The sequence below is a fragment of the Hemiscyllium ocellatum genome, chromosome 10 (genome assembly GCF_020745735.1).
Source record: "Hemiscyllium ocellatum isolate sHemOce1 chromosome 10, sHemOce1.pat.X.cur, whole genome shotgun sequence".
NCBI classification, from domain to species: Eukaryota; Metazoa; Chordata; class Chondrichthyes; order Orectolobiformes; family Hemiscylliidae; genus Hemiscyllium; species Hemiscyllium ocellatum.
The window spans coordinates 102,195,866-102,222,410 of NC_083410.1; the positions used below are offsets into that span (position 1 = coordinate 102,195,866).

General features: G+C 39.7%; 1 protein-coding gene across 1 annotated transcript in view; it reads left to right on the forward strand.

Annotated features, from left to right (window-relative positions):
• Window positions 1-26,545, forward strand: part of LOC132819591 (shieldin complex subunit 1-like) — a 78,348-nt gene that overhangs the window by 5,196 nt on the left and 46,607 nt on the right. The window contains exon 2 of the mRNA XM_060831163.1: window positions 6,275-6,459. Within this exon, the coding sequence (XP_060687146.1) occupies window positions 6,279-6,459 (181 nt within the window). The 5' untranslated portion in view covers window positions 6,275-6,278. The remainder of the gene's footprint in view (window positions 1-6,274; window positions 6,460-26,545) is intronic.

Sequence of the window (26,545 nt, forward strand, 5' to 3'; positions counted from 1 at the left end):
AAATTTAGTTTCATGTGGATTGCAAGAAATCATGCTAGAAGGAAAACTAGATATTTGTTATACATGTTGCAAACTTGGTTAAGATAGAATAGAATCCCAACAGTGTGGAAACAAGCCATTTGAGTCCACACTGACACTGAAAAGCATCCCACTCAGACCCACCCACCTACCCTATTCCTCTAACCCCGCATTTTCCATGGCTAATCCACCTAGCTTGCACATTCCAAGACACTATGGGCAATTTAGTATGGCCTATCCACCGAACCTGCACATCTTTGAACTGTGGTAGGACACCTATGCGGACACAGGCAAATTCCACACAGACAGTCATCCAAGGCTGAAATTGAACCCTGGTCCGTGGTGTGAGTCCTTGTCCTTCTCAATCTGTCTGCAGTCTTTAGGACAATGCATTTCCTCACCGCCATCATCTAGCTGAATGGGATTTAATTTAATTTAACTAGTTCCTTTCTTATTTATCCAGGCATAGCCAAAGAATTATCTGCAATAACATTGCTCCCTCTTCCATATAGTTACCTTTGGGTCCCCCAAGGATCTATCCATGACTCCTTGTTTTTCATCTACAAGCTGCCTCATGACAATGTCTTCTGAGAACAGTGTCATTTTTTTGTGTTCTCTGACATCCATCACTTCCTCCCAAGTATTTTTCTCTTGTGTCCTCTTGTGCTCGCTATGTTGTTGAATGCTAACTAGCATCCGTTATTCCAAATAAATGTTGGGAAGACTAAAGCCATTGGCTTCAGTCCTAACATCAGTGTCTGTTCCCTAGCTACTGACTCCTTTCCTCCCACTGGCAACTGCTTGAGAATTAACTAAATTGATTGTAATTTTAGTGCGTATTTAGTGCAGAGATAATCTTTGAAGTGCAAATGCCATTTATCACTAAGACTGCCCATTTCCACCTCCATAATTTCGTATAACTCAGCAGATATTTCATCATCTGCTGAAACTCTCAATCTAGCATTTGTTACCTCAAGACTTGACCATTCCAAGACATTCCTGTCCAGCTTCCCACATTTAACCCTCAATAAACCTGACTTTGTCCAAAACTCTAATCCCCATTCCTAACTTGCCCCATTAACCAATTACCCTGTATTGCTGACCTATATTGGCTGTGAGTTAAGCAACTCATTAGTTATAAAATGGGTATCCTTGTCTTTAAATCCTTCATGACCTTCACCTTCCTATCCCTGTAACCTCTGTTTCAATGATCCAATGAAATATCTCCATTCATCTAATTATGGCCCGTTGAGCATCCTGATTTTAATCATCCGCGTTGTGACAGGACCATAAGTTTTGAAATTCTCATTAAGCCTCTCTGCTTTTCTTTCTTCCTTTAAGGCACTCTTAAAACTAATCTTTTTGCCTAATTTTTAGTCATTTGTCCAAATATTTTATTATGTAGCTTGGAGGCAAATTTTGTTTGATAATGAACCTGTGAGGTGTCTTTGGATAGTCTAAGGTGTTTCTCAGATTAAAACGATTGCTATTGTGCTCACTCTGTAGAATTATAAGAAAACAAGGAATTGGAGACGGGCAATCAAGCTAACCAGAGTTGCCACATCCTTCTGTTACAGGCTATCCTGAAAAAGAGTCACTCAACCTGAAGTGTTAACTGTAATTATTCTTCACAGCATACCTGCTGAGATTTTCCAGAAATTTCTATTTTTGTTTCAGATTTCCAGCATCCACAGTCATTTTGATTTTTTATGCCATAATGAGGACTTGATTCTAATTCTTTAATTCCGTCTAAGTCATTCTACACATTGAAGATTATCAGTTAAACAATTTTATATTTATATGTTTCCACGGTGGCTCAGTGGTTAGCACTGCTGCCTCACAGCACCAGGGTCCCAGGTTTGCACATTCTCTCCGTGTCTGCATGGGTTTCCTCCAGGTGCTCCGGTTTCCTCCCACAATCCAAAGATGTGCAGATCAGGTGAATTGCCCATAGTGTTAGGTGCATTAGTCTGAGGGAAATGGGTCTGGGTGGGTTATTCTTCAGTGTTGGTGTGGACTGGTTGGGCCGAAAGGCCTGTTTCCACACTGTAGGGAATCTAATCTTTCAACATCTCCATTGATTTACATTGCTGATTAGTTTTACAAGCTATTTAACTTTTCTTTTTCACATAGAAAGGAATTGTATGAAGGGGACCAATTTCTTCCTTTTTAAAATGTGTCTAAGAAGAAACCAGCAATGGTAAACATGAGCTTTCTGCTGAATTTGAGTTTTTAAAAAATATTTTAGCTGCAGAAGAGGAAACATCTAACTGTGACCTCACTGATAATTTCTTAAAGGTTTGAAAAGCACATTTCCACATGTAAACAAAATGTTTGAAAAGCACATTTCCACATATAAACGTCTAAACTTTGCATGGCTCTATTGCAAAAAAAAAGCCAGGAATAAAACAGTCTTTGAAAGCAAGGAACATAAAGATCAGTCGAGATGTAAAAGGATGTGCTGATTCACTGTCATTGTATTGCACAACCTCAAACTTTACGAAAGGGTGTTCTTCTAATATCCTGTCTAGTATTTATCTTTCACAGCACAATGAAAACAGATTCACTGATCGTAGATCACGCATGCTATTTATAGGACATTGCACAATTCTAATTTCCTGATGTTTGTTTTGCTCATATGTTTTATGAGACTATCTCAGTGGTGGAGTGTTAATGCGTCATAAAAGTGCCACAGTGCATTATTGTATATTTAGCTGATATTGAGATATAATCTAAGAAACAGTCGTAATCTTAGATAAGTAATGGTTACGCAGGACGACGAGTTAGAGGATAAATTAATCTATAATTTAACCAAGTTATTTTTGATGTGAGTGGCTGTTTTTATTCCTTCTTTATGAAGAAAATAATTCTGTGCTGCTGGCCTGAGTTAGTGCCCTGAAATTGTAAAATCTTTGCCTTTCCTAAAGGTACATCATAGGTGTGATGTAGAATTTGTTGGAGGAACCCATGGGAGCACCAGAATAGTTGCTAAATTTTAATGCTAGCTGCATGATTACTTGAGTTTTCGTATTTCAAGAAATGTGACTGCTACCTTAATGAGTTTAGCGGTGGCAACTCTGCATTTTGCTTCAAGGAAGAGGTTTTTGAACTTTCTGTTGACCCTTTACTCTGAAGTTTTTGTTTATTGACAGTGAACAAGTTCCAATCAGATAACTTTGTGATAAACTGAAAAAGAAAACACAGGCCAAATGGCTACTCCAACAAAAGAATTTCAGAGCAGGAGATACTGGCTGGTGGAGACTTGGGGAGGAATTTAGCAAATGTTTTTCTCAGGACTCTATGACATTTCTGCTTATGTAATTTAATATTTCAAGGAAAAAAACAAATATTTCAATTTCAAGCCAGTACAGAGACTTTGCAGGCAATTTGTTAATAATCAATGCTCATATCTAACAGTGGATTGGTATGGTGCTGAAACTGTACTCCTTGTTTACAAAGTTAAAAATCACACACCAGGTTATAGTCCAACATGTTTATTTGGAAGAGCTAGCTTTTGAAGCATTGCTTCTTCATCAGGTGGTTGTGGGCCAGGACCAGAAAACACAGAATTTATAGCAATAAGGTTACAGTGTCATGCAGCTGAAATATATTAAAAACTTAGATTAAGTCGTTCATCTTTTTGAATGGTTGTGCTAGTTTGTTAATATCTAAATCCCAGAAAGCTGCACACAGTACTCCAGTGCCATCTTTCCACTGCACTGGAGAACTTTAGTAAGATATCTCCAATTCTGAACTCAAATCCTCTTTCAAAGAAGGCCAATTTACCATTTGCCTTCTTCTTTCTTTGTTGCACCTGCTTATATACTTGTATTAACTGATGCACAGGAATTCACAAAGCCCTTTGAACAGCCACACTTCTTAATATACCATCATTTAAATAATACACTCACTATCTACTTTTTGCACCAAAGTGTATAACTTCACAATTGGTCACACTGTAAAGCATCTGTCATGTTTTTCCCCACTCACTCAATTAGTCTAAATCACCTTGAAGCTTCCTTGCCTTCTCCTCACAACTCATAATCCCAACTAACTTTCAATCATTGGTAAACTTGTATTTGGTTCCCTGAGCCAGGTAATTTACATATATCATGAATATATGGGGTTGAAGCAGTGATCCTTGTGGAACCTCACTAGTTACTGTTTGACACTAAGGAAAAGAAACATTAATCCCTCTCACTCTTTCCTGTCTATTAATAAATTCTCAATCCATGCTAATATATTACCCCTCCCACCCCCATCAGTGTGCTTCAACTTTGCCCACTAACCTCTGACAAGAAACCCATTCAAAAACCTTTAGAAAATCCAAATACATCACATTCATTGTTTCTCTCTTATCTATTCTACTAATTATACACTCAAAAAAAACTCCAGTAGATTTGTTAAATGTGAGTTGTCTTTCACAAATCCATGATGCTTTGTCCAATCCTGTTAATGCTTTTCAAATGTTCTGATACAAAGAGTTTTATAATTGGCTCCCGGCATTTTCTCATCTACTGATATTGAGCTAATAGATCTGTTATTATGTGTTTTTTCTCCCTCTCTATTTAAATAATGGATTATATTTGCCACCCTTGGGTCTGGAAACTGCTCCAGAGTCTGTAGAATTTTTAGAAGATGGCAAAAGAGTTACAGCATTTGTTGCGAGTATGTTGCCTGAGATGGAAATTTGGTTTGCAGAAGTTTTGACCCCTTCCTCGGTAACATCCTCAGTGCTGGCGAGCCTCCTGTGAAGCGCTGCTGTACTGTGTTGACTGGAATTTATTTGGTTTTGTTCCCACTGCTTTCAGTTGCCGGTTCCAGTTGTTTGTTGCAGTTATCGGTATATTGGGTCTAGGTTAATGTGTTTATTTGATGGAGTCCTTGGATGAGTGCCAAGCTTCTAGGAATTCTGTGACTGCCCTCAAACAGAGGACAGCCACAGGATTGTTGCAGACCAAATTTCCAACTCCGCAAACATACTCACAACAACTGCAAACGGCACCTGAGCTACAAGTCTTTACACGAGCCTTGAACACCTACAGATGAGAGATGCCAAGACAGAGTTACAACATGTTTTAATCCTCTACGTTTCCTGTCTAATTATTAAGGTTGGAACCTTCCAAAGTCTTTGACTCTAAATCAAGAGCTAGAAACTTTTTCAGAGATTTCTTGACCCTGGATAATTGGCCAGCTTTCTGGGCAATTTCCTTGGAATTAGCAGCATTTGGACCTCTACATAGTCCCAACACACAACCGCAGTTTATCGTTCAGCAACAGCAAACTCCCTCTTGAAAAATCTGGGCCTTTGTCAACAGAAACTATCCATGTGAGAACCTGTTTTGCTGCAATTATACTCTCTGAGCAATGATAGGTTTCATAACATTTCAGTTTTGTGTCTCATCTCAGCTACTACTTCACAGAAAGTCTGATGCTCTACTGCTCAAACTTTATTCTTGAAATGATGATTATTGTTAATTATTTTTAGCTTATTAAAAAGAAAACTTCAATCTATATCAATTTTCTGACCTTAAAACTTGCTTTCTATTGCAATTTTTTTCATTATGTTAGTCATGACATTTTGTCATTACAAATTTCAATATCCTCATTTCTAATGGAAGTCAGCAATATAAACCCTGGGGTGAAGGGAAAAATAAACTGGTGAAGTAAATGAAAGGAGAGCTTGCATATATATAGTATATTTCATGATTTCAAGATATTCTAAACCATTTTAAATTACAAAAAAAGACTTGCACTTATTAAGGGCTACACGGCCAATAAAGTACTTCAGAAGTGTGACCACTGTTTTAAGTAGGAGAGATGACAACCAATTTGTTTACAACAAGTTTCCATTAAAATCATTAAATTTATGACAGATATTCTGTTTGGCAATCTTCCTTGAGATATAAATATTAGCTAGGAAACTGGGAAGAGCTCCTCTGCTGTTTTCAAAATAGTGCCATAGAATCTTTTACATCCACTTGAGAGAGCAGATGAGGTCTCAATTTAATGCCTTCATTTGAAAGATGGCACCTCTGATAGAGTAGTGCTCCCTCAGCACTGCAGTGTCAGCCCAGATCTTATACTAAGTCTTGTTTGGGACTTGTACCCACAACTTTCTGATTCACAACTGATCACACCTTATAAAAGTATATGTTCATTAAAGCAGAATTGCTAGCGTTTATAAATATGCCTTCTGCCGTGTAACAAAAAGTGTGTATAGTTTATAAATTAGCTTCTCATTTTTCTGTAACAGGATTATGTCTACAAATGAAGGTTTATCAAGTAATCTATCAGAGTCAAATAGTGTACTGGAACTGCCAACTACTTACAGTTTACCAAATGTAGGTGACCAGCTGATGTCTGATGAAGATATTGCGAGCAAACATTCAGATTCTATTGGTATCACTTCTGCCTCAGCGACGCCCATCATAAATACAGGTATGTAACCGATTTTAATAAATGTTTTCATCAATATCATAAATTGCATAAATTATAGCGAAGGGTAAAAATTGCATTCTGGTAATTCTGGATTAAATATAAAGATAGCTCATGATCAATATCATGATGTATCAAATAAATATTTGTTGTAAATCATTGAGACGCTAGGAAATATTTCAATAAACTTCAAAGACTTTTTCACACCTCAAAGAATTAAAATGTGAAAAACAAAATGAACACAAAACATTTGACCTTTAAATTTATAAGGCTGTGGGAGAATATGACACTGTTACATATGTGATGATGCTGCCCTTTCAGCAAGGTTATTTTGTTCTTGGGTTTTTTTTAACTGCGAGTTAAGGCAGAGGTGCTGTAATATCTGGGAAAGAGTCCAGTTTAACAATGGCAAGGGAGTGGCCAGTTCTCCCAGATCAAGTATTTTTTTCGTTTCATTTAGTTGTAACAGCGAGAAGCTGCTGCAGTCCAGAGAAGGGTTTCAGGCTTCAGCAGATGACTCTTGACTGACTTCTCTCTTTGAAATCTCTCCTGCTTATAAGAACCTGTGTTTGAATTTGCCTTTTGCCAAGGTTTGTGTTTATGGGATGTTATGGGAATTAGAACAGCTCCTTAGTTAAGTTGCGGTATCGAGTCAGTTGGGTTTTTAAATAGTTAAGTTATTCTAAGTCTGTTTTCTTTTGTTTGTGTTTCAGTTGTAGTGTTTAAATAAATGCTATTTTGCTCAAAGCCAAGTGGGTTGACTAGCCTGCATTACACCTGGAATATCCACTTCACATCTATCTTTAAAATAAGAAAAAGTTAGGGTCTGGCCTGGTCCAAAACATAGATGAGACATAACATAACTTACAATGATAAAGGTCATTCAGCCTTTCAAAATGAGCCTGACAATGTCCCATTGCAGCATCTAATTGTTTCTTAATTTTTTCCAGGAGTTTTCTCTCCACTAATCAATTCAGGAGGAGACTAAGTTATATTGTTCATAGTTTTCCTCATGAATGCTAGATGATGTTATCTATTCATTAGAAACCTGTGGACAATGAGAGATGAAAACAGCAGCAATAGGCTACAAATAAACTAACGAACTGCAAAAAGGAAAAAGAGAAAAACATGTGAGGCGATATCATTCTCAGCATTAAAGATTTTTTTTTGTTTATTCATTGGATTTGAGCATCTCTGGCCAGGGCAGCATTAATTGCCATTTCCTAATCACCTTGAGAATCTGTTGGTGAGCTGCCTCCTTGAACTCCTGCAGTCCTTTGGGTGTAGGTATAGTCACAGTGCAGGGAGAAATTGAGGACTGCAGAGATCAGAGTCGAGAGTGTGGTGCTAGAAAAGCACAGCAGGTTAGGCAGCATCCGAGGAGCAGGACAATCGAGTTTTCCCCTGATAATTGTCTTGCGAGGGCTCCTTGATGCCATATTCTGTTAAATACTTTGATGTCGAGAGCCTTTCATCAGGAACCGAGTTGGGCTAGCCATATAAAACTGTGGCTGCAAGTGTAGGTCAGAAGCTAGGAATTCTACAGTGCATAATGCCTCAATTATTTCCCCAATGATATCTACCACCTGCAAGGCACCAATTACGAGTGTGATGGTACCTTCTACTTGCCTGGATGGGTGAAACTCTGGCAAAACTCAAGCTGCACAACACCACACAATATAACTCAACCCATTTCAGTAGCATCGCATCCATCACTTTCAACATGATGAAGGGCTCTTGCCCAAAACATTGATTCTCTTGCTTCTCGGATGCAGCCTGCTTGCTGTGCTTTTCTAGCACCGCACTCTCGACCATACTCACAGCACAGTGCATTTAAGGGGAAAGTTTAGGGTTTTAATACAGCATGAGTTAAGAATGCCAAATATCGTTCCAAATTAGGATGGTGACTCTGAGAGGAAGTGCATGCAGTGATAAGCAGCTGATGCTTGTGAACATGTCCCACTAACTGATAGAGATCATGAGTTGGAAGAAGCCTTAGTGATGTAGCTTGTACCATTTTGTTGATGGTATATATTGCTGTAATTATGCATCAATAGTGAAGAGATTGTATATCGAAAGTGATGGATGTGGTGCTACTGAAATGGGTTGAGTTGGTGGTGTTGTGCGGCTTGAGGTTCGCCAGAGATGCACCTATCTAGTCAAGTAGAAAGTTGACCGTCACACTCATAACTTGGGCTTGCAGATGGTGGATGTCATTGGGGAGATAATCAGGGCATTATTCCTAGCTTCTGACCTACATTTGTAGCCGCAGTTTCATATGGCAAGCCCAACTTGGTTCCTGGCTAATGGTATCCCTCAGAATAGTGGGAGATTCAGCAATTGGAATTGCATTGAACAGTAGGAGGGATGGTTAGATTCACTTGTGTTTGAGATGGTCTTTGAGATGTCTGGCACTTAGGTGACATGAATATTACTTGCTGTTTATTAGCCCAAGCTTAGACATTGTTCAGGACCTGTTGCATACAGATAGTATCCAAGCATCAATATCTTAGAAGTTGCGAGTGGTGTTAAACATTGTGTAACCATCAACAAACCTCCCCACATTTTTCTATTCATTTCTAGGATGTGGGCATTGCATGCAATATTCCAATAGTGGCCTAACCAATGTCCTATACAGCCACAACATGACCTCAAACTCCTGTACTCAGTGCTCTGACCAATAAAGAAAAGCATTCCAAATACCTTCTTCACTATCCTATCTAACTGCGACTCCATTTTCAAGAAGCTATGAACCTGCACTCCAAGGTTTCTTTGTTCAGCAACATTCCCTAGGACCTTACCATTAAGTGTATAAGTCCTGCTAAGATTTACTTTACCAAAATGCAGCATCTCGCATTTATCTAAATTGAACTCCATCTGCCACTTCTCAGCCCATTGGCCCATCTGGTCAAGATCCTGTTATAATCTGAGATAATCCTCTTCGCTATCCACTACACCTCCAATTTTGGTGTCATCTGCAAACTTACTAATTGTACCTCTTATGCTCGCATCCAAATCATTTATGTAAATGACAAAAAGTAGAGGACCCAGCACCGATCTTTGTGGCACTCCACTGGTCACAGGCCTCCAGTTTGAAAAACAACCCTCCACCACCCCCCTCTGTCTTCTATTTTTAAGCCAGTTCTGTATCCAAATGGCTAGTTCTTCCTGTATTCCATGAGGTCTAACCTTGCTAATCAGTCTCCCATGGGAAACCTTGTCGAACGCCTTACTGAAGTCCATATAGATCACATCTACTGCTCTGCCGTCATCAATCCTCTTTGTTACTTCTTCAAAAAACTCAATCAAGTTTGTGAGACATGAGTTCCCATGCACAAAGCCATGTTGAGTATCCCTAATCAGTCCTCGCCTTTCCAAATACATGTACATCCTGTCCCTCATTATTCCCTCCAACAACTTTCCCACCACCGAGGTCAGGTTCACTGGTCTATAGTTCCCTGGCTTGTCCTTACCCCCTTTCTTAAACAGTGGCACCATGTTTGCCAATCACCTGTGATTATTGATGATACAAATATCTCAGCAAGAGGCCCAGCAATAACTTCTCTAGCTTCCCACAGAGTTCCCGGGTACACCTGATCAGTTCCTGGGGATATACCCACCTTTAGCCATTTCAAGATATCTAGAACTTCTTCATCTGTAATCTGGACATTTTGCAAGATGTCACCATCTATTTCCCTACAGTCCATATCTTCCATAACCTTTTCCACAGTAAATACTGATGCAAAATAGTCATTTAGTATCTCCCCCATTTTCTGCAGCTCCACACAAAGGCCTCCTTGCTGATCTTTGAGGGGCCCTATTCTCTTCCTAGTTATCCTTTTGTCCTTAATATATTTGTAAAAACCCTTTGGATTCTCCTTAATTCTATTTGCCAAAGCTATCTCATGTTGCCTTTTTGCCCTCCTGATTTCCCCCTTTAGTATTCTCCTATTTCCTTTATACTCTTCTAAGGATTCACTTGATCTATCCTGTCTATACCTTCTATATGCTTCCTTCTTTTTCTTAACCAAACCCTCAATTTCTTTAGTCATCCAGCATTCCCTATACCTATCAGCCTTTCCTTTCACCCTGACAGGAATATACTTTCTCTGGATTCTTGTTATCTCATTTCTGAAGGCTTCCCATTTTCCAGCTGTCCCTTTACCTGGGAACATTTGCCCCCAATCAGCTTTCGAAAGTTCTTGCCTAATATCGTCAAAATTGGCCTTTCTCCAATTTAGAACTTCAACTTTTAGATCTGGTCCATCCTTTTCCATCACTATTTTAAATCTAATAGAGCTTTAGTTGCTGGCCTCAAAGTGCTCCTCCACTGACACCTCAGTCACCTGCCCTGCCTTATTTCCCAAGAGTAGGTCAAGTTTTGCACCTTCTCTAGTAGGTACATCCACATACTGAATCAGAAAATTGTCTTGTACGCACTTAACAAATTCCTCTCCATTTAAACCTTTAACACTATGGCAGTCCCAGTCTATGTTTGGAAAGTTAAAATCCCCTACCATAACCACCCTATTATTCTTACAGACACTGAGATCTCCTTACAAGTTTGTTTCTCAATTTCCCTCTGACTGTTCGGGGTCTATAGTACAATCCCAATAAGGTGATCATCCCTTTCTTATTTCTCAGTTCCACCCAAATAACTTCCCTGGATATATTTCCAGGAATATCCTCCCTCAGCACAGCTGTAATGCTATCCCTTATCAAAAATGACACTTCCCCTCCTCTCTTGCTTCCCTTTCTATCCTTCCTGTAGCATTTGTATCCTGGAACATTAAGCTGCCAGTCCTACCCATCCCTAAGCTATGTTTCTGTAATTGCTGTGATATCTCAGTCCCATGTTCCTAACCACACCCTGAATTCACCTGCCTTCCCTGTTAGGCCCCTTGCATTGAAATAAATGCAGTTTAAATCATTAGTCCTACCTTGTCCCTGCTTGCTGTGATTGTTTGACTCGCTTCTATTTTCACCTGTATCAGTCTTAGATTGATCTCTTTCCTCACTATCTCCCTGGGTCCCACCACACCATCTTACTAGTTTAAATCCTCCTGAACAGCTGTAGCAAATTTCCCTGCCAGTATATTACTCCTCTTCCAATTTAGGAGGAAATTTTCTATGTTTCTGGATAGAGAGCTTTCGGAGTGCTGCTCCTTCATCAGGTGGTTGTACAGTATAACATGATAAGACACATAATTTATAGCTAAAGTGTCTTGCAGAAAAATAAAATTTCTAGATAGATAGCAGTGTAAGTATAATAACAGGAAGAGGTTGATGCAATGGTCTAAAAGTCGATGCAGATATTGTAACTGAAGATCAGGAAATAGAAAATTTGCTCAGTAATCACATTGCAATAATCTTTGCAATGGAGGATGAGCATTGAGAAATGAAGAGAGCTAAAAATAATTAATCGGAGAAACTGAAGAGATTGAATATAAGTTTTGAGAAATAAAACAAAATGTCAGATAATAAGAAAATATTTTTCAGACTTGATGATTTTCTCAATGGTCTTTTGAAACTATTATGAAGTAGAGTACATAAGATGGATGAACTTTCTCTAAGCCCCTCTCCAGTTAATCAATCAGTCTCCCTTTTGTTTTGACGCTCATAGCCTCTAATGGCAGAACTTTGATCTTCCACGAAGACAGCAAGACTATGCAGCAGCAATTCTGGAGATGTCCAAACACATTTTTCCACATTGTCAATCATAGTGGTGAAATTCCTTGGTAAGGGTTCCACTGCTTCAATGTAGATCTCAGTGTTCTTGTCATGGTTGGGGCAATGAAGTCCTTATTTCTATCCTCTGTCGCAAATGGAGAGAGATCCTTTTCTTCTGGTAAGCATTCTCCCGTGCTGTTTATGCCACCATTCCCTGCTGTTAGCCACTTATACTGGGTATTTTACCACATGCAAAACCCCACTGGTTCTTTGTCTACTTTGCTAAGAGTGCAAATGTATGATTTGATTTCTATGCAGGATGAAGTATTTTACAGCCCTTCCTGAGGAAGATAGTTCTCTTTTGGGATCTTCTACAGTGGCATCTTGCTGTTGATAACTACCTAGGAGGAAGAAAATTGAGAGAAATTAGGATGACCTATAACAGTCAGATATCTTCAGTTGTAGTTTAATGTTATAAAATTTCCTGTATTTTACAGTTGGTAAAGTACAATGTCAAAATGGTATTTGCCACCTCATGTTTTCATGATACAAAATATCATTTTGTTGTTTATAGAACTGTATTGTTCATTTAGATGCAACCAAGGACATTGATCACTATATTAAGTTGTTTCAGACTGTAACAAAAAATTATGTAAAGTTATCACTAAATAGCAATTATCGAACAGAGCAGTGTAATGTATCACTTCATGTTCCAGTCCTGATCTTACCTACAAACAGATCTGTTTTTCTTGTGCTGTGGTTAGATGGTGCACCTACAAGGAAAAGGTTCCTCCTGGCACGCTATTAACAAGGCATATTGGTGGAGTTACACTTGCAGCTTTTAAACTCTCTACTACTGTATTTGATTCCATAACTCAAAAGAAACTTGGACGAGAAATTGTGTTGTCACAATTCGCAAACCTATTTGCTGTATTGTTTCAGTCACATTTATTTAAATGCAGGGGCTGAAAAATGTTAAATATTATTAATTTTAGTGTGATGTCTCATTCTTTAAACATAGTTCAAATTAAACTTTTAAACAGTCCTTCCTATCAATTTCTTGCTTTTCTTTCTTCTGTTCTAGCTTCCTCATTTACTTTCTTGCTGACCTATTACATAGCTAGCTTTTGTGCACACTACTAATTTAGGCCTATCAATTTACTTCTGTGTTCCTCCTTAATAGTACATACAGATTCATGTTACTAACAACACTATAAAAACATTATTCAACCAATCAAACTTTATCCATTTATCAGGTTGTTATCTCTTTTTCATCACTGTTCTTTAAAAAGCGATTTACACTATTCAACTATTTCTTTCTTTGAACTGAGATGACGAAATTCTGTAAATGTTAAGCTGCCAGCATATCCTTCCAGTCAAGTATTTTTCCTGGTGATCAAAAATGAAACACCATAAAAGATCAAGTAATCACAGATTTCCCCATATATGTGATAGATTAGATTTAGATTACTTACAGTGTGGAAACAGGCCCTTCGGCCCAACAAGTCCACACCGACCCACCGAAGCGCAACCCACCCATACCCCTACATATACCCCTTACCTAACACTACGGGCAATTTAGCATGGCCAATTCACCTGACCCGCACATCTTGGGACTGTGGGAGGAAACCGGAGCAAACCCACGCAGACACGGGGAGAACGTGCAAACTCCACACAGTCAGTCGCCTGAGGCGGGAATTGAACCCAGGTCCCTGGTGCTGTGAGGCAGCAGTGCTAACCACTGTGCCACCGTGCCACCCTTAGTGCCTCCTTCCCCAGAATTGACCTAAAAGACTGATCTGGATAAAGAATACTCTTCAGCCCCTTATTTGGAATTGAAAGGTTCAACACACAAAGACATAAATTGTTCCATTATATCTATGTTAATGCTATCTCATCATATGAGAATGATTGATTTGAACCATATTTGCCTGTTCTTTTCTTGTGTTGATTAATATTTATTTCCTTTAGCTATGAACATATGAAAATGATACACAAGTAAAGGCCTTCTAATCAATGCCTGCCCTCATGTTTAGGTTGCCTGAAGCACTGTAATTATACACTAAGTGCCCACTGGTGGCCATACAATGTTCAACTCGCTCATGGGTGTAGTGCCAGTTAAGCAGGTTGCTTTGTCCTGGATGGTGTTAAGCTTTTTGAGGGTTGAACAGACCTGCATTCATACATTCAAGTGGGCAGTACTCCATCACACTCCTGATTTGTGCCTTGTAAATGGTGCACAGGATTTTTGGAGTTAGGTCCAATCTCTGATCTGTTCTTCTAACAACAGTGTTTATATAATTCATACATTTCAGTTTCGGTTCAGTTGTTAAGTCCAGGATGTCGACAGTGGAGGATCTAGTGGTGACAATGGCATTGAATGATTACATTCGCTCTTGTTAGCTATGGTCATTACCTGGCATTGATGTAGCATGAATGCTGTTTGACATTTGTTCACCCAAGCCTGGATATCGTCCAAGTCTTGTTCTATTTGGACATGAACTGCTTCAGTATCTTGGGAGCAATTTACGACAATCAGTGAATTCCTTAAGATGGAGGGAAGGTTATTGATGAAGCAGCTGAAGCAGGCTGGGCCTGGGTCAGTGCTTGTGCAGAAATATCCTGAAGCTGAGATACACCTGAGAAACTGCAGAGTGAGTCAAATTGAATGAAGACTGGCATCAGTGATGCTGAGGTCCTCTAAAGAGGCAGAGATGGATCATATACTCTGGCTGAAGGTTGTTTTAAATCTCTCTGCCTCATCTTTTACACCGATGTGCTGTCCCTCTCAAAAGTTTGAAGTATGGGCTTCAAGTGAAGCTTGAAGACTTGAATATGTTAATAAAGTAATTGAACCGTATGGTACACACTTCCTATTTGTTACACCCTTCAAAAGAATGCCCCTGCTCTAAAATGACAAGCAAAAATAAACCATTAGTTGTCCTGTGATTTGTCTAAAGCATCAAGCAAATGTTAAGTGTTGGAGGATGTTGCAGTCTTAGCAGCAGACCAAGATTAACATCATGTAAACCACATATTTAGGGATATTCGTGGGCTTTCTCCTCCAGTGAGTTTTTTGATTGTCCATCATAATTCACAAGCAGATGTAGAAAGATTGCAGAGCTTAGATCTGTTTCAAGTAGTTGTAGAATTGCTTACCTTACTCACTGCTTATGCTGTTTGGCATGCAAATAGTTCAGTCTTGTAGCTTCACCAGGTTGACCTAAAGTTTTACATTTGCTTGGTGTTACTCCTGACATGCCCCTTTACACTCATCATTGAAATCCCCGGCTTTCTGGTGAAGTGAGGGATATGCTGGGCCATGTGGTTGCAGATTGTGTTGGAGTACAATTCCACTGCTGCTGATGACCTGCAGCACCTCATTGGCGCCCAGTCTTCAGTTACTAGATGTGTTCAAACTCTATTGCATTTAGTATGTGATAGTGCCACACAGCACAAAGGATGGTATTCTCAGTGTGAAGATGGGCCTTCATCTCCACAAGGACTGTGTGGTAATCACTCCTTCTGATCCTTTCAAGTACCGATCTGCAGAATGTTGTTGGCTTGGGATATGTTGACTTTCTGGATACCTTCAATAGAGAGCTGACTTGCTACTGATTGCAACAGAGATCATATCACATCAAACATCTTTAATATTTAATCCGAAGCAATCTGAACTGGTTTCAGTTGATTGTTCTTGACATTTTGTTTCTTTGGTCTCTCTCAGGAGATTATGAGCTGTAGTAGGTCAGAAATAGGGTATCAATAGTGACAAGGTGTGTTTAACCATAGTGGTCCAGCCATCATAGTATGGATTAGGCTTGATAAACCATCTAGCCTTTTCGTGCTCATCATTCTAGAGTGTTTGTATCTTATCTAGCTGATCCTGATAGCTCTTTGCTCTAAAATCCAAGCTCAACCTTATACACAAAATAACAAGGAAGTTCTGGATGAGGAAAACCATTCAGCTCATTACAGTTCATCTTTGCTTCACTTCTGCTTTCTCCATGACAGAAATTCCTGCTCCCCCCTACTCTACTAAACCTGTTTGATGGTCCCGTTATGTAACATATGCATATTCAGGATACTGTATAGCATAAACACAACTTCTGAGAATTCACCAAAGGATTCCACAGCATCTTGTTTGTGTCTGTGATACTTTCATGGCTTCAACACGGTGATTTATGTGTTTTACTGATAAATAAATTACGTTTAATGGAGTACTTTCCAAAGCAAAAATCGTAAGAAAAAATACTTTGCAAGAAAAACTTATAATTGAGATCTCCATTTCTCAAATTTGCAATGGACAGGAAACACCTGTTTATATCTTCAGTACAATCTGTACTTTGTGCTCGCTGGTTGAAAAATCTGCATGCAGCTGATCCCATAAAAATACTCTGCTGGCTAGAGTTCAGGTGTTCATTTGACTGCTTTTAATCTATTTAAAAAAACATATTTACAGTCTGTGGAGTTGGAAACTCTACATGACCCTGTCATGTGACCACTGCTGTCCTTTCCTGATTAGGAGAATGGTTATCACTAACTTCCATCAATACACACAGTTGCCAGTTGGCTCTGTATCAGCCGCCTTAATGGTCGGGAGCTGTGGTAGATTGGCTCCCTGACCACAACTTGCTATCGATAAATCTTACCAAAAGCAAAAAGAGGCTCATGTAGGTGTTCTGCATTAAGAAGGAAGGCAGCCAATTTGAATATGCGAAACCACTATTAAAGACCAACTTATCTAAGTGCTGCTGTCTGTTCATGACAGATCAACCCTACCTCCTCCCCGCCCCCCCACAACCATCCAGCAGTTTTAATTGTTAGAAAATTACTGGGGATCGCTTTTTTTGTGCTTTTGGTACCTACTATGTATTGTTAGTCAATGTTGATTTTTAGTTAGATTATTACAATAAACATCTTAAGATTTGTATGATTCTTGCATTTGTTGCTGGGAAATTTATGATTTTTTAAAAAGTTAGCCACCTCCATAGAAACCATAACTCCTTCTCTGTTTTAAGCAGAACAATGTTAGTTTCTCTTTTCTGTCCTTGCAACTACATGGACTGATTAGAGGCGATGAAACCTGCAGCAAGTAAGCCAGTCCACAATTTACAAGGGACAAGTCTAGAGTGTGACTGGTATACTCTCCATTTGCTTGGCAGAGTGCAGTTCTAACAACACTCAAGAAGGTTGACACCATCAAAGTCAAAGCAACCCATTTAATTGACATCACATCCACAAATATTCCGTCATTCCACCACTGACATGTAGTCATAGCAATTTATACCACCTACCAGATTCACTGCAAAAGTTCTCAAAGCTTCCTTACATGACATCTTTCACAATCACTGCCAACTGGAAGGACAAAGGTAGCAGACATAATAAAACACCACTTGAAGAGCTCCCTTCCAAGCCACTCGGCATCTTGGGAATACATCACCATTACTTCAGTATTGATGAGTTAAATTCCTGGAATTCCCTCTCCAACAGCAAATGGACTGCAGCAGTTCAAGAAGGCAGCTCTCCACTACCTTCTCAAGGGCATCCAAGGATGAACCATAAAATTCTGACCTATGAATAAATATAAAAATAATTGGATGTGAAGCTTACCATATAGCACTCAAGTACCTAACTAGTGCTTGATGGAATTGGTCAGGGAGGAGATTTGATCACCCCATGTTGCCTGCCCCAGCTTTTAGTGAACAGAGATTGGCTTGTGTCTTTATTTGTAAATTTATAAAGGCTGAACTTTTTTTGCAGTTTTCTCAACTTGTCACCTGAAAAAAATTTGTATGCAGGTCTCTGCCTTAGATTGCATCTGTCATTTAGAATCAGACAGCTTTTACATCATGGAAAGAAGCCCTTTGACCCATTGTGTTGATGCCGGTCATCAAGAATCATTTATTCTAATCCTATGTTCCAGTGCTCCTGTCTAGTCTTGATTGCTATGGTGTTTGAGTGTTCATCTAAGTAGTCCTTAATTGTCTCGAGGATTCCCATCTTTGACTGCCCTTTTAGGCATTGAGTTCCAGATATCCTTGTTCCTTTGAGTGAAAAAGATTTTCCTCAAATCTCTTTAAACCTCCTGCCCCTTACCTTAAAATTGTGCTCCCTGGTTATTGACATTTTTATCAAGGGGAAACATGTTTCTCTATTTGTCCTATCTATGGCCCTCAGAAATTTGTATCCCTGAGTAATTTGTACCCCTCAATCAGTTTCCCCTTGGGCTTTCCTGCTCTATGGAAAACAACCCAACCTATCTAGAGTCTATTTGTACATGAATTCCTTCAGCCCAGGCAACATTCTGATTAACTTCTTCTGCCCCTTCTCTAGACTCATCACATCTACCACATAGTGTGGTGACTACAACTGCACACAGTACTCCAGCTGTGGCCTAACTATATACAGTTCCATCATAACCTCCTTGCCATTGTATTCCTTGACAACTAATGAAGGCAAGTATTCCATATCTCTTTTTAACCACCTTATCTACCCCATATGTTGCTGGCTTCAAGGAACGATGGACATGCACTCCAAGGACCCTCTCCTAGGATCCTACCATTCAACTCCCCTGCCCTATTAATTCTTCCAAAATGCATCGCTTCACATGTTTCAGGATTAAATGCTATTTGCCACTGTTCAGCCCATCTATAGTGTCCTGTAGTCTAACACTTTCCTTCTCGCTATTTAGCACACCATCAATTTTCATTTCAACTGCAAAGTTACTGATCAAACTTCCTACTTTTATGTATAGATCATTAATATACATAATAAACAGCAAGGAACCTGATAATGAACCATATGGTACTCCACCTGGATACAGGCTTTCAAGCACAAATCCCCATTGACCATCGGCTCCTTCTTTTGGCACTCAGTCAATTTTGCATCCAATTTGCCAAATTGCCCTAGATCCCATGGGCCCTGATCTTGATTACCTGTTGCCATGCAAGATCTTGTCAAAAGCCTTACTGAAATTAATGTAGACTACATCACCTGTACCATTCTCATCTACGCATTTAGTCATCGCCTTGAAAAATTCAATCAAATTCGTTTGACCTGATCTCCCTTTTGCAAATCCATGCTGACTACCCTGTATAAATCCTTGCATTTTCAAGTGGAGATCAATTCTGTCCCTCAGAATTCTTTCCAGACATTTCCCTGTCACATATCTCCTCTTCATTCAACTTTATTTTCAAGTGTCATATCATCCACAAAGTTTAAAATGAAACATGGATGTCAATTTGGTAGAATACTGCCTGTGTGATTTCATGTTTGATTTTGTTGTTGGGACAATCAGAGATCAGCTGAGGCAGCTTTTGGGTTCCAGCAACTAGTGGAAGGCGGAGACTAATGACTTAAATATTCTGTTCGTGGTCACTATCAATAACCTACACAGAAAACCACGAGGTCAGAAACGAGCCGACTTATAATGTTTTCTATTATCAAGTAAATTATAAGATTTCAGTAGGTTCACAGATAAGAATATTCAAATGGGAAAGGTATAAAGTTACCCATCATTTCAAACACATCAGCTGAACAATGGGAAATTTGAATTGAGAGCAGGAGTTGTTATAAAGTGATTGGCAGCTTGATCTTTGAGTGACTTTGAGCTTGGCACCATGTGAGAGTGGACACTGGGAAGTTGTGTTTCCTTGCTTATAAACTCGATAGGGCAGAATTGTGTGGACACCTGAAGGGAACCATTTGAAAACTGTAATGCCCTTGATGATGAGCTCAAGTATCATGCGTATAACAAAAATTAAGTTTGGTTTCAAGGTTCTTCTCTCCTTAAAACCTTACCAATTAAGATAATCCAGTGTGCATCTTTAACTCCTTACTGTAATGTCCTCCTTCCATTTATGTTTATAAAATGTTTATTTTATATTATAAGGGATGCTATTTGTTACAGTCAAAACTGGTATGGTGAACTTATTAGAACTCCTACATAAGGAGTATCAAAGAAAACTATGCAGCTCAACAGAATAGTTGCTCATTATGTAACACAGACTTTTGAGACCGTATGTAATTATGAGTGAAACATCATATCACATAACACATATATATATCTCACCGACTAGGCAGTCATTCCCGTAGAACAAACTCAAAAACAACTTGTGCTATTCTTGGAAGCCCTAGTTACACTGGTGCATCCAAAGTTTCAGAGAAAAATATTTTGATAGGGTCAGATCATAAGAGGTGGGAGGAAGCTGGTGTGGAATGTAAATATTGGAATAGAGCTGATGGGTTGAATGTCCTGTTTCTATGCCGTACATTATTTTCATTAGTCATTTTAGCTAAGCTCCTAGGCTGAAAAACTCCAAATAACTAAGTCTGAAATAACCTGTTCATCTCAACTAATCAACAATTAAACTAAATCCTGAATTTTCACTGGTATGATGTAATTTACACAGAGAGATAAGAGCAAGTGACAATCTATCTTAAGTTCCTCAAATCTAGCTTTTTTAAATGAAAGCCTGAGAAGTATTATTTTACTGTAAGGAGGCTTTAAGGAAATGAGCCTGTAACACATTCATTAACAACCTGGAGATCTAGAATCACAATGACAGGAAGACATCGGGTGGCGTTCATTCTATTAAATATTTCTGTATAACATCACATACTGTACACTATAATCTTTGCCCTGATGTTTTTTTAATAACTTGAATGTATAATGTAAAATGCTGACTGTGAGACTGGAAGTGCATAATGTTGATTTCCAAGGGATGGATTAATAATTTTAGAAAGATGACATGAAGATTGCACAGCCAAGAGCTGAGACTGAAATTATGTGGAAGCTAGAAAGAGCCCTGTTAGCAGAATTGTCAAGCATCATGTAACAGTTATTAATAGCAAGGGTAAGATTATTCACATGAGTTAAAAGGACACCATCATGAATACATAACATGCTCAGTTGGTATTTATTTGGAAGAATCAGATTTCAGTTTTCTAGAAATAAATATTGTTTTAAGCATCTTTGGTTCTTTTATTGGACTACACAAAGATTGTAAATATTATTAAATGTCAGATCAGAATAAGTAATTAGAATGAATAAGATATTCAGTTGATTCTCTCACCAGCAACTATGAGGAATTACAGACTATCTTGTTTGGTTTGAAAATATCTGATGATTTGATTTCTTATTGTCACATGAACTGAGGTACAGTGAAAAGTATTATTTTGTGTGCTATCCAAACAAATTGTACCTTGCATAAGTACATCAGAGTCACGGAAAAGAATGCAGAATATAGTATTACAGCTATAGAGAAGGTACGGAGAAAGAACAACTCTGATATGTAGAAGTCCGTTCATCAGTCTGATAGGTTAAGAAGATGCTTAACACGCATATCTTCATTGCTCAGACTTTTGAGTATAGGAGTTGAGACGTCATGTTGAGATTATACAGGACACTGGTAAGGCCTCTTCTCAAATACTGATTGATTGATTTATTGTTGTCAAATGTACCAAGATACAGTAAAAAGTGTTGTTTTGTGTGCTGTACAGGCAGATTGTATCATGCAAAGTGCATCAGAGTAGCAGAACAGAGTGCAGAATACAGTGTTACAGCCACAGAGAAGATGTACAGCGAGAGAGAGACAGATCAGAATTAATATTTGAGACATCCATTCAAAAGTCCGATAACCAACTGTTCTTGAATCCATTATACCTGTATTCAAACTTTTATATCTTCTGCCCAGTCGAAGAGGGTGGAAGAGAATATAACCGAGGTGGAAGGAGGTGGTTGCTTTCTCAAGGCAGTGGGAAGTGTAGATGGATTGTATGGCTGGAAGGCTGGTTTGCGTGATTGATTGGGTTGTACTCACAACTCTCTGTAGTTTTCTGCAGTCTTAAGAAGAGTAGTTGCCAAACCACAATGTGATACAATCCAGACAGAGCATCTATAAAAATTGGTAAGAATCCTCATGGATGTGCCACGTTTACTTAGCCTCCTGAGGAAATAGAGACATCGTTGTACTTTCTTGACTTTGGTCGATGTAGGTGGACCAGGACAGATTTTTGGTGATCATCACTCCCATTAACTTGATGCTGTCAATCATCTCCACCTCAATACCCTTGATGCAGACAGGTGTGTGCCCTCCACTTTACTTCATTAGGTCAATGACGAGCTCCTTCATTCTGCTGACTTTGAGGGAAAGATTGTTATCGTTACACCATGCCTCTAACCACTCAATCTCTTTCCTGTATTCTGTCTTTGTTTGAGATCCGACTGTCAATAGTGGTATCATCAGCAAACCTGTAAATGGAGTTGAGGTGGAATTTGGCCATACAGTCATGAACTATCCCTGGTTTTGGTCGCCCTGTTATAGGGAGCATTTAATTAAGCTAGAGAGGATTCAAGATAAATGTACTGGGATGTTGCTAGGAATGGAGGGTTTGAGTTACAAGGTGAAGTTGGATAGGCTGGAGTGTAGGAGATTGAGGAGTGACCTTATAGAGGTTTATAAAATCTTGAGGGGTATAGATAAGGTGAATGGCAGGTGTCTTCCCTAGTGTGGGGGATTTTGAGACTAAGGAGTATATTTTTAAGATGAGAGGAGAAAGATTTAAAAAAGACACAGCAGCAACTTTTTTACACAGAATGTGGTTTGTGCGTGGAATGAAATGCCAGACAAAGTGGTGGATGCAGGTACAGTTACATTTAAAAGACATTCAGATAAGTTCATGAACAGGAAAGATTTGGAGGAATATGGGCCAAGTGCAGTCAGGCAGGACTGGTTTAGTTTTGTATTTATGGTCAGCACGGATTGGTTGGACCAGAGTGGCTGTTCTGTGGTGAATGACTGTGTGACTTTATAACAATAGGGAAGAAGCTTTTCTTGAATCAGTTGGTATATATTTTCAAACTTTTGTATCTTCTGCCTGATGGAAGAGGGTGGAAAGAGTATAATCTCTTTGATTATGTTGGCTGCTTTCCCAAGGCAGCGAGAAGTGTACGGAGTCAATGGAAGGAAGGCCAGTTTTCGTGATGGACTGGGCTGCATTCAGAACTCGGTGTAATTTCTTACGGTCTTGGGCAATGCATTTGCCATACCAAGCTGTGATGTATCTGGATAGGATATGTTCTGTGGTACATCTACAAAATTTGGTAAATGTTATTGTGGACATGCCAAATTTCCTTGCCTTCTGAGAAAATACAGGTGTTAGTGTGCTTTTTTGACTGTAGCATTGATGTGGATGGACCGGGACAGGTTGTTGGTGGTTTTTACACCAAGGAACTTGAAGCTCTTGACTACCTCCACCTCTGCACCATTGACACAGACAGTGCCCTCCATTCTGCCACTTGAAGTCAACAATCAGCTCTTTTTTTGTTTTGCTGACATTGAGGAACAGATTGCTGTCATTACACCTTGCCTCTCTACCTTTTTCCTGTACTCTGTCTCATTGTTGTTTGAGATTCAACCCACTATGGTGGTGTCATCAACAAAATATGAATGGAATTGGAGTTGAATTTGGCTGCACAGTCATGAGTGTATAAGGACTATAGTAAAGGGCTGAGTACACATCCTTGAGGAGCACCGGTGTTGAGGATTATCATGGAGGACATGCTGTTGCCTATCCTTACAGATTTCGGTCTGCGGGTCAGGAAGTTGAGGATCCAGTTGCAGAAGGGGATCCAGAGTCCTAGGTCTCAGAGTTTGGAGGTGAATTTGATTGGCGTTATGGTGTCGAAAGTGGAGCTAAAGTCTTCTTGTTATCCAGATATTTCAGGGTTATGTTTAGGGCCAGGGAGGTGGCATCTATCGTGGACTTATTATGACGGTAGACGAACTGTAGTGGATTAAGCTAGTCTGGGAGTTGAAGTAGATCTGTGCCATTACCAACCACTCAAAGCACTTCATAATGATGGATGTCAGAGCCACCGGGCAGTAGTCATTGAGGCACTTTGCCTGAGTTTTCTTTGGCACCAGCTTGATAGCGGTCTTCTCGAAGCAAGTGAGAACATCAATTCAGAGTAAGAAATTAAAGATATCTGTGAATACTCCTGCCACCTGGTCCACGCAGGATCTGAGTGCATGGCCAGGGACTCCATACAGCCAGTTGCTTTCATGCGTTCACTCTTAAGAAAGCTGATCTGACGTCTGCAGCTGTGACTGTGGGTACAGGTGCACCTGAGCTGTTAGAGCAAGTGACATCATTTCCTTGATGTTCTGTTCAAAACAGCCATAGAATGCATTGAGCTCATTAAGGAGAGATGCATTGTTGTCAGCAATTGTATTTGACTTTGTTTCATAGCCTGTTATACCATGTAAGCCTTGCCACTTTCAAACTGTGATCGTGTAGTTAGTCTGGGACTCCAACTTAGCCTGGTATTGTCTCTTGGCACCCTTGATAGCTTTGCGAACATCATACTGAGATTTCCTGTACAGGTCAGGTCTATTTGACCTGAATGCCTCAGACCTGGACTTCAACAGGGAGACCTCAACTTAAATCAGAAACAAAACTAGAAATTGCTGGAAAAGCTGGCAGGTCTGGCGGCACCTGAGTAGAGAAATCAGAGTTAACATTTCTGGTTGAGTGACCCTTCCTCAGATCTGCAGAGCAGTTCCAGCAATTTCTAGTTTTGTTTCTGATTTACAGCATTTGCAGTTCTTTTGATTTTTACTGAGGCAGATGTTGGCCAGGGAACATGTTATGTTGAAGTGGCAGGCAGCTGGACGCTCAGGGTCACATAGTCTGCTATCACACATTGTTAGCCACTAACAATCTCCATTAATAGCTGCCCACCCTCCTAGCCAGATTGTTATTAGATTAGATTAGATTCCCTACAGTGTGGAAACAGACCCTTCAATCCAACAAGTCCACACCAACAAAGTCACTATGGGCTGGAATCGAACCTGGGACCGTGGTGCTGCGAGGCAGCAGTGCTAACCCCTGAGCCATCGTGCCATTATCCACTCCTTTGTCTGTCAAACTGTTCTTCTCACTCTTTGGGCTCTATCCCCACCTATCATTTACGCCTTACTCCCTTCCCCCACCCTATCTTCTGTATATAAACTGACATTTTCCTAGCTACCATCAGTTCTGACGAAGAGTCACTCAACCCGAAACATTAAGTCTGATTTCTCTCCACGGATGCTGCCAGAACTGCTGAGCTTTTCCAGCAATTTCTGTTTTTGACTCAGATTAACTTCTTTGGCACGCAGTCGTCTTTCTACATGCTTACATTTCTATCTCCTGAGAGTTTGTATGTGTATTTAAACAAAGGATATTTTAATTCAAGTTAATAATATTCATTTAATTGAAGTATTTCTTCTAGCACACCTCTCAAAAGTAATAAGTCAAAAATCCTAAAGCAAATTCATAACTATGGCATGATTAATGATTGGTAAACTGGTCACTTATCTGTTAATAATAAAGAAGAATTTGCAGTTATATTGTGCTATTCATCATCTAAGTGCATCCCAAAATGCTTGAAATCTGCTTAATTCTTCATTCACCCCCTCCAGCCATTTAGAAGGTGCACACGATTAGAAGGTAGACGAACCACATCACAAATAACAAAATACAGTAGGTTAAATAAAAATAGAAAATGTTTGACATTCTCAGCAAGTTTGGCAACATCTGTGGAGATAAAACCGAGTTAACACTTCAAGTCAATACCATCGTTGAAATTGGAAAGTCAGGGATTTAGCAGATCATAAATAACTACCAAATGGGAGGTGCAGAAGGAACAAATGTAAAATGTGGAGGTAGAAAATAATATAGAGGACAGAATGATTAACTGACAAAAGGAGATGCACTCCAGAGCATTTGAACCCTACCCGTCCAACCACAACAAGGATAGAACCTGCGCACCCAGTCCTGACCTTAAACACCGCTAATCTCCAGATACAGCTCACTATCCTCTGCCATTTCCACCACCTACAATCGGACCCCACCACCAGAGATATATTTCCCTCCCCATCCCTATCTGTATTCTGCAAAGACCATTCCCTCCATGTCTCCCTCATTGGGTCCACGCACCCCACCAACCCACCCTCCACACCCAGCACCTTCCCTTGCCACTGCAAGAGGTGTAAGACCTGAGCCCACACCTTCCCCCCACCTTCATCCAAGGCCCCAAAGGATCTTTTTACATCCAGCAGAGATTTTCCGGCACATCCAAGCACCTTATCTACTGTGCTCTCGATGTGGTCCCCTCTACATTAGGGAGACGGGACGCCAACTCACGGCATGTTTCTGGGACACATGCACCAAATAACCTCACCAGCCTGTGGCCGACCAGTTGAACTCCCGCTCCCACTCTACCAAGGACATGCAAGTCCTGGGCTGACTCCACCACTAAAACCAAGCCACCTGATGACTGGAGGAAGAACACCTCATCTTCAGCAATGGGACCTTTCAACTACATGGCATCAGCATCGACTTCACTAGTTTCCAAATTTCCCCTCCCCCC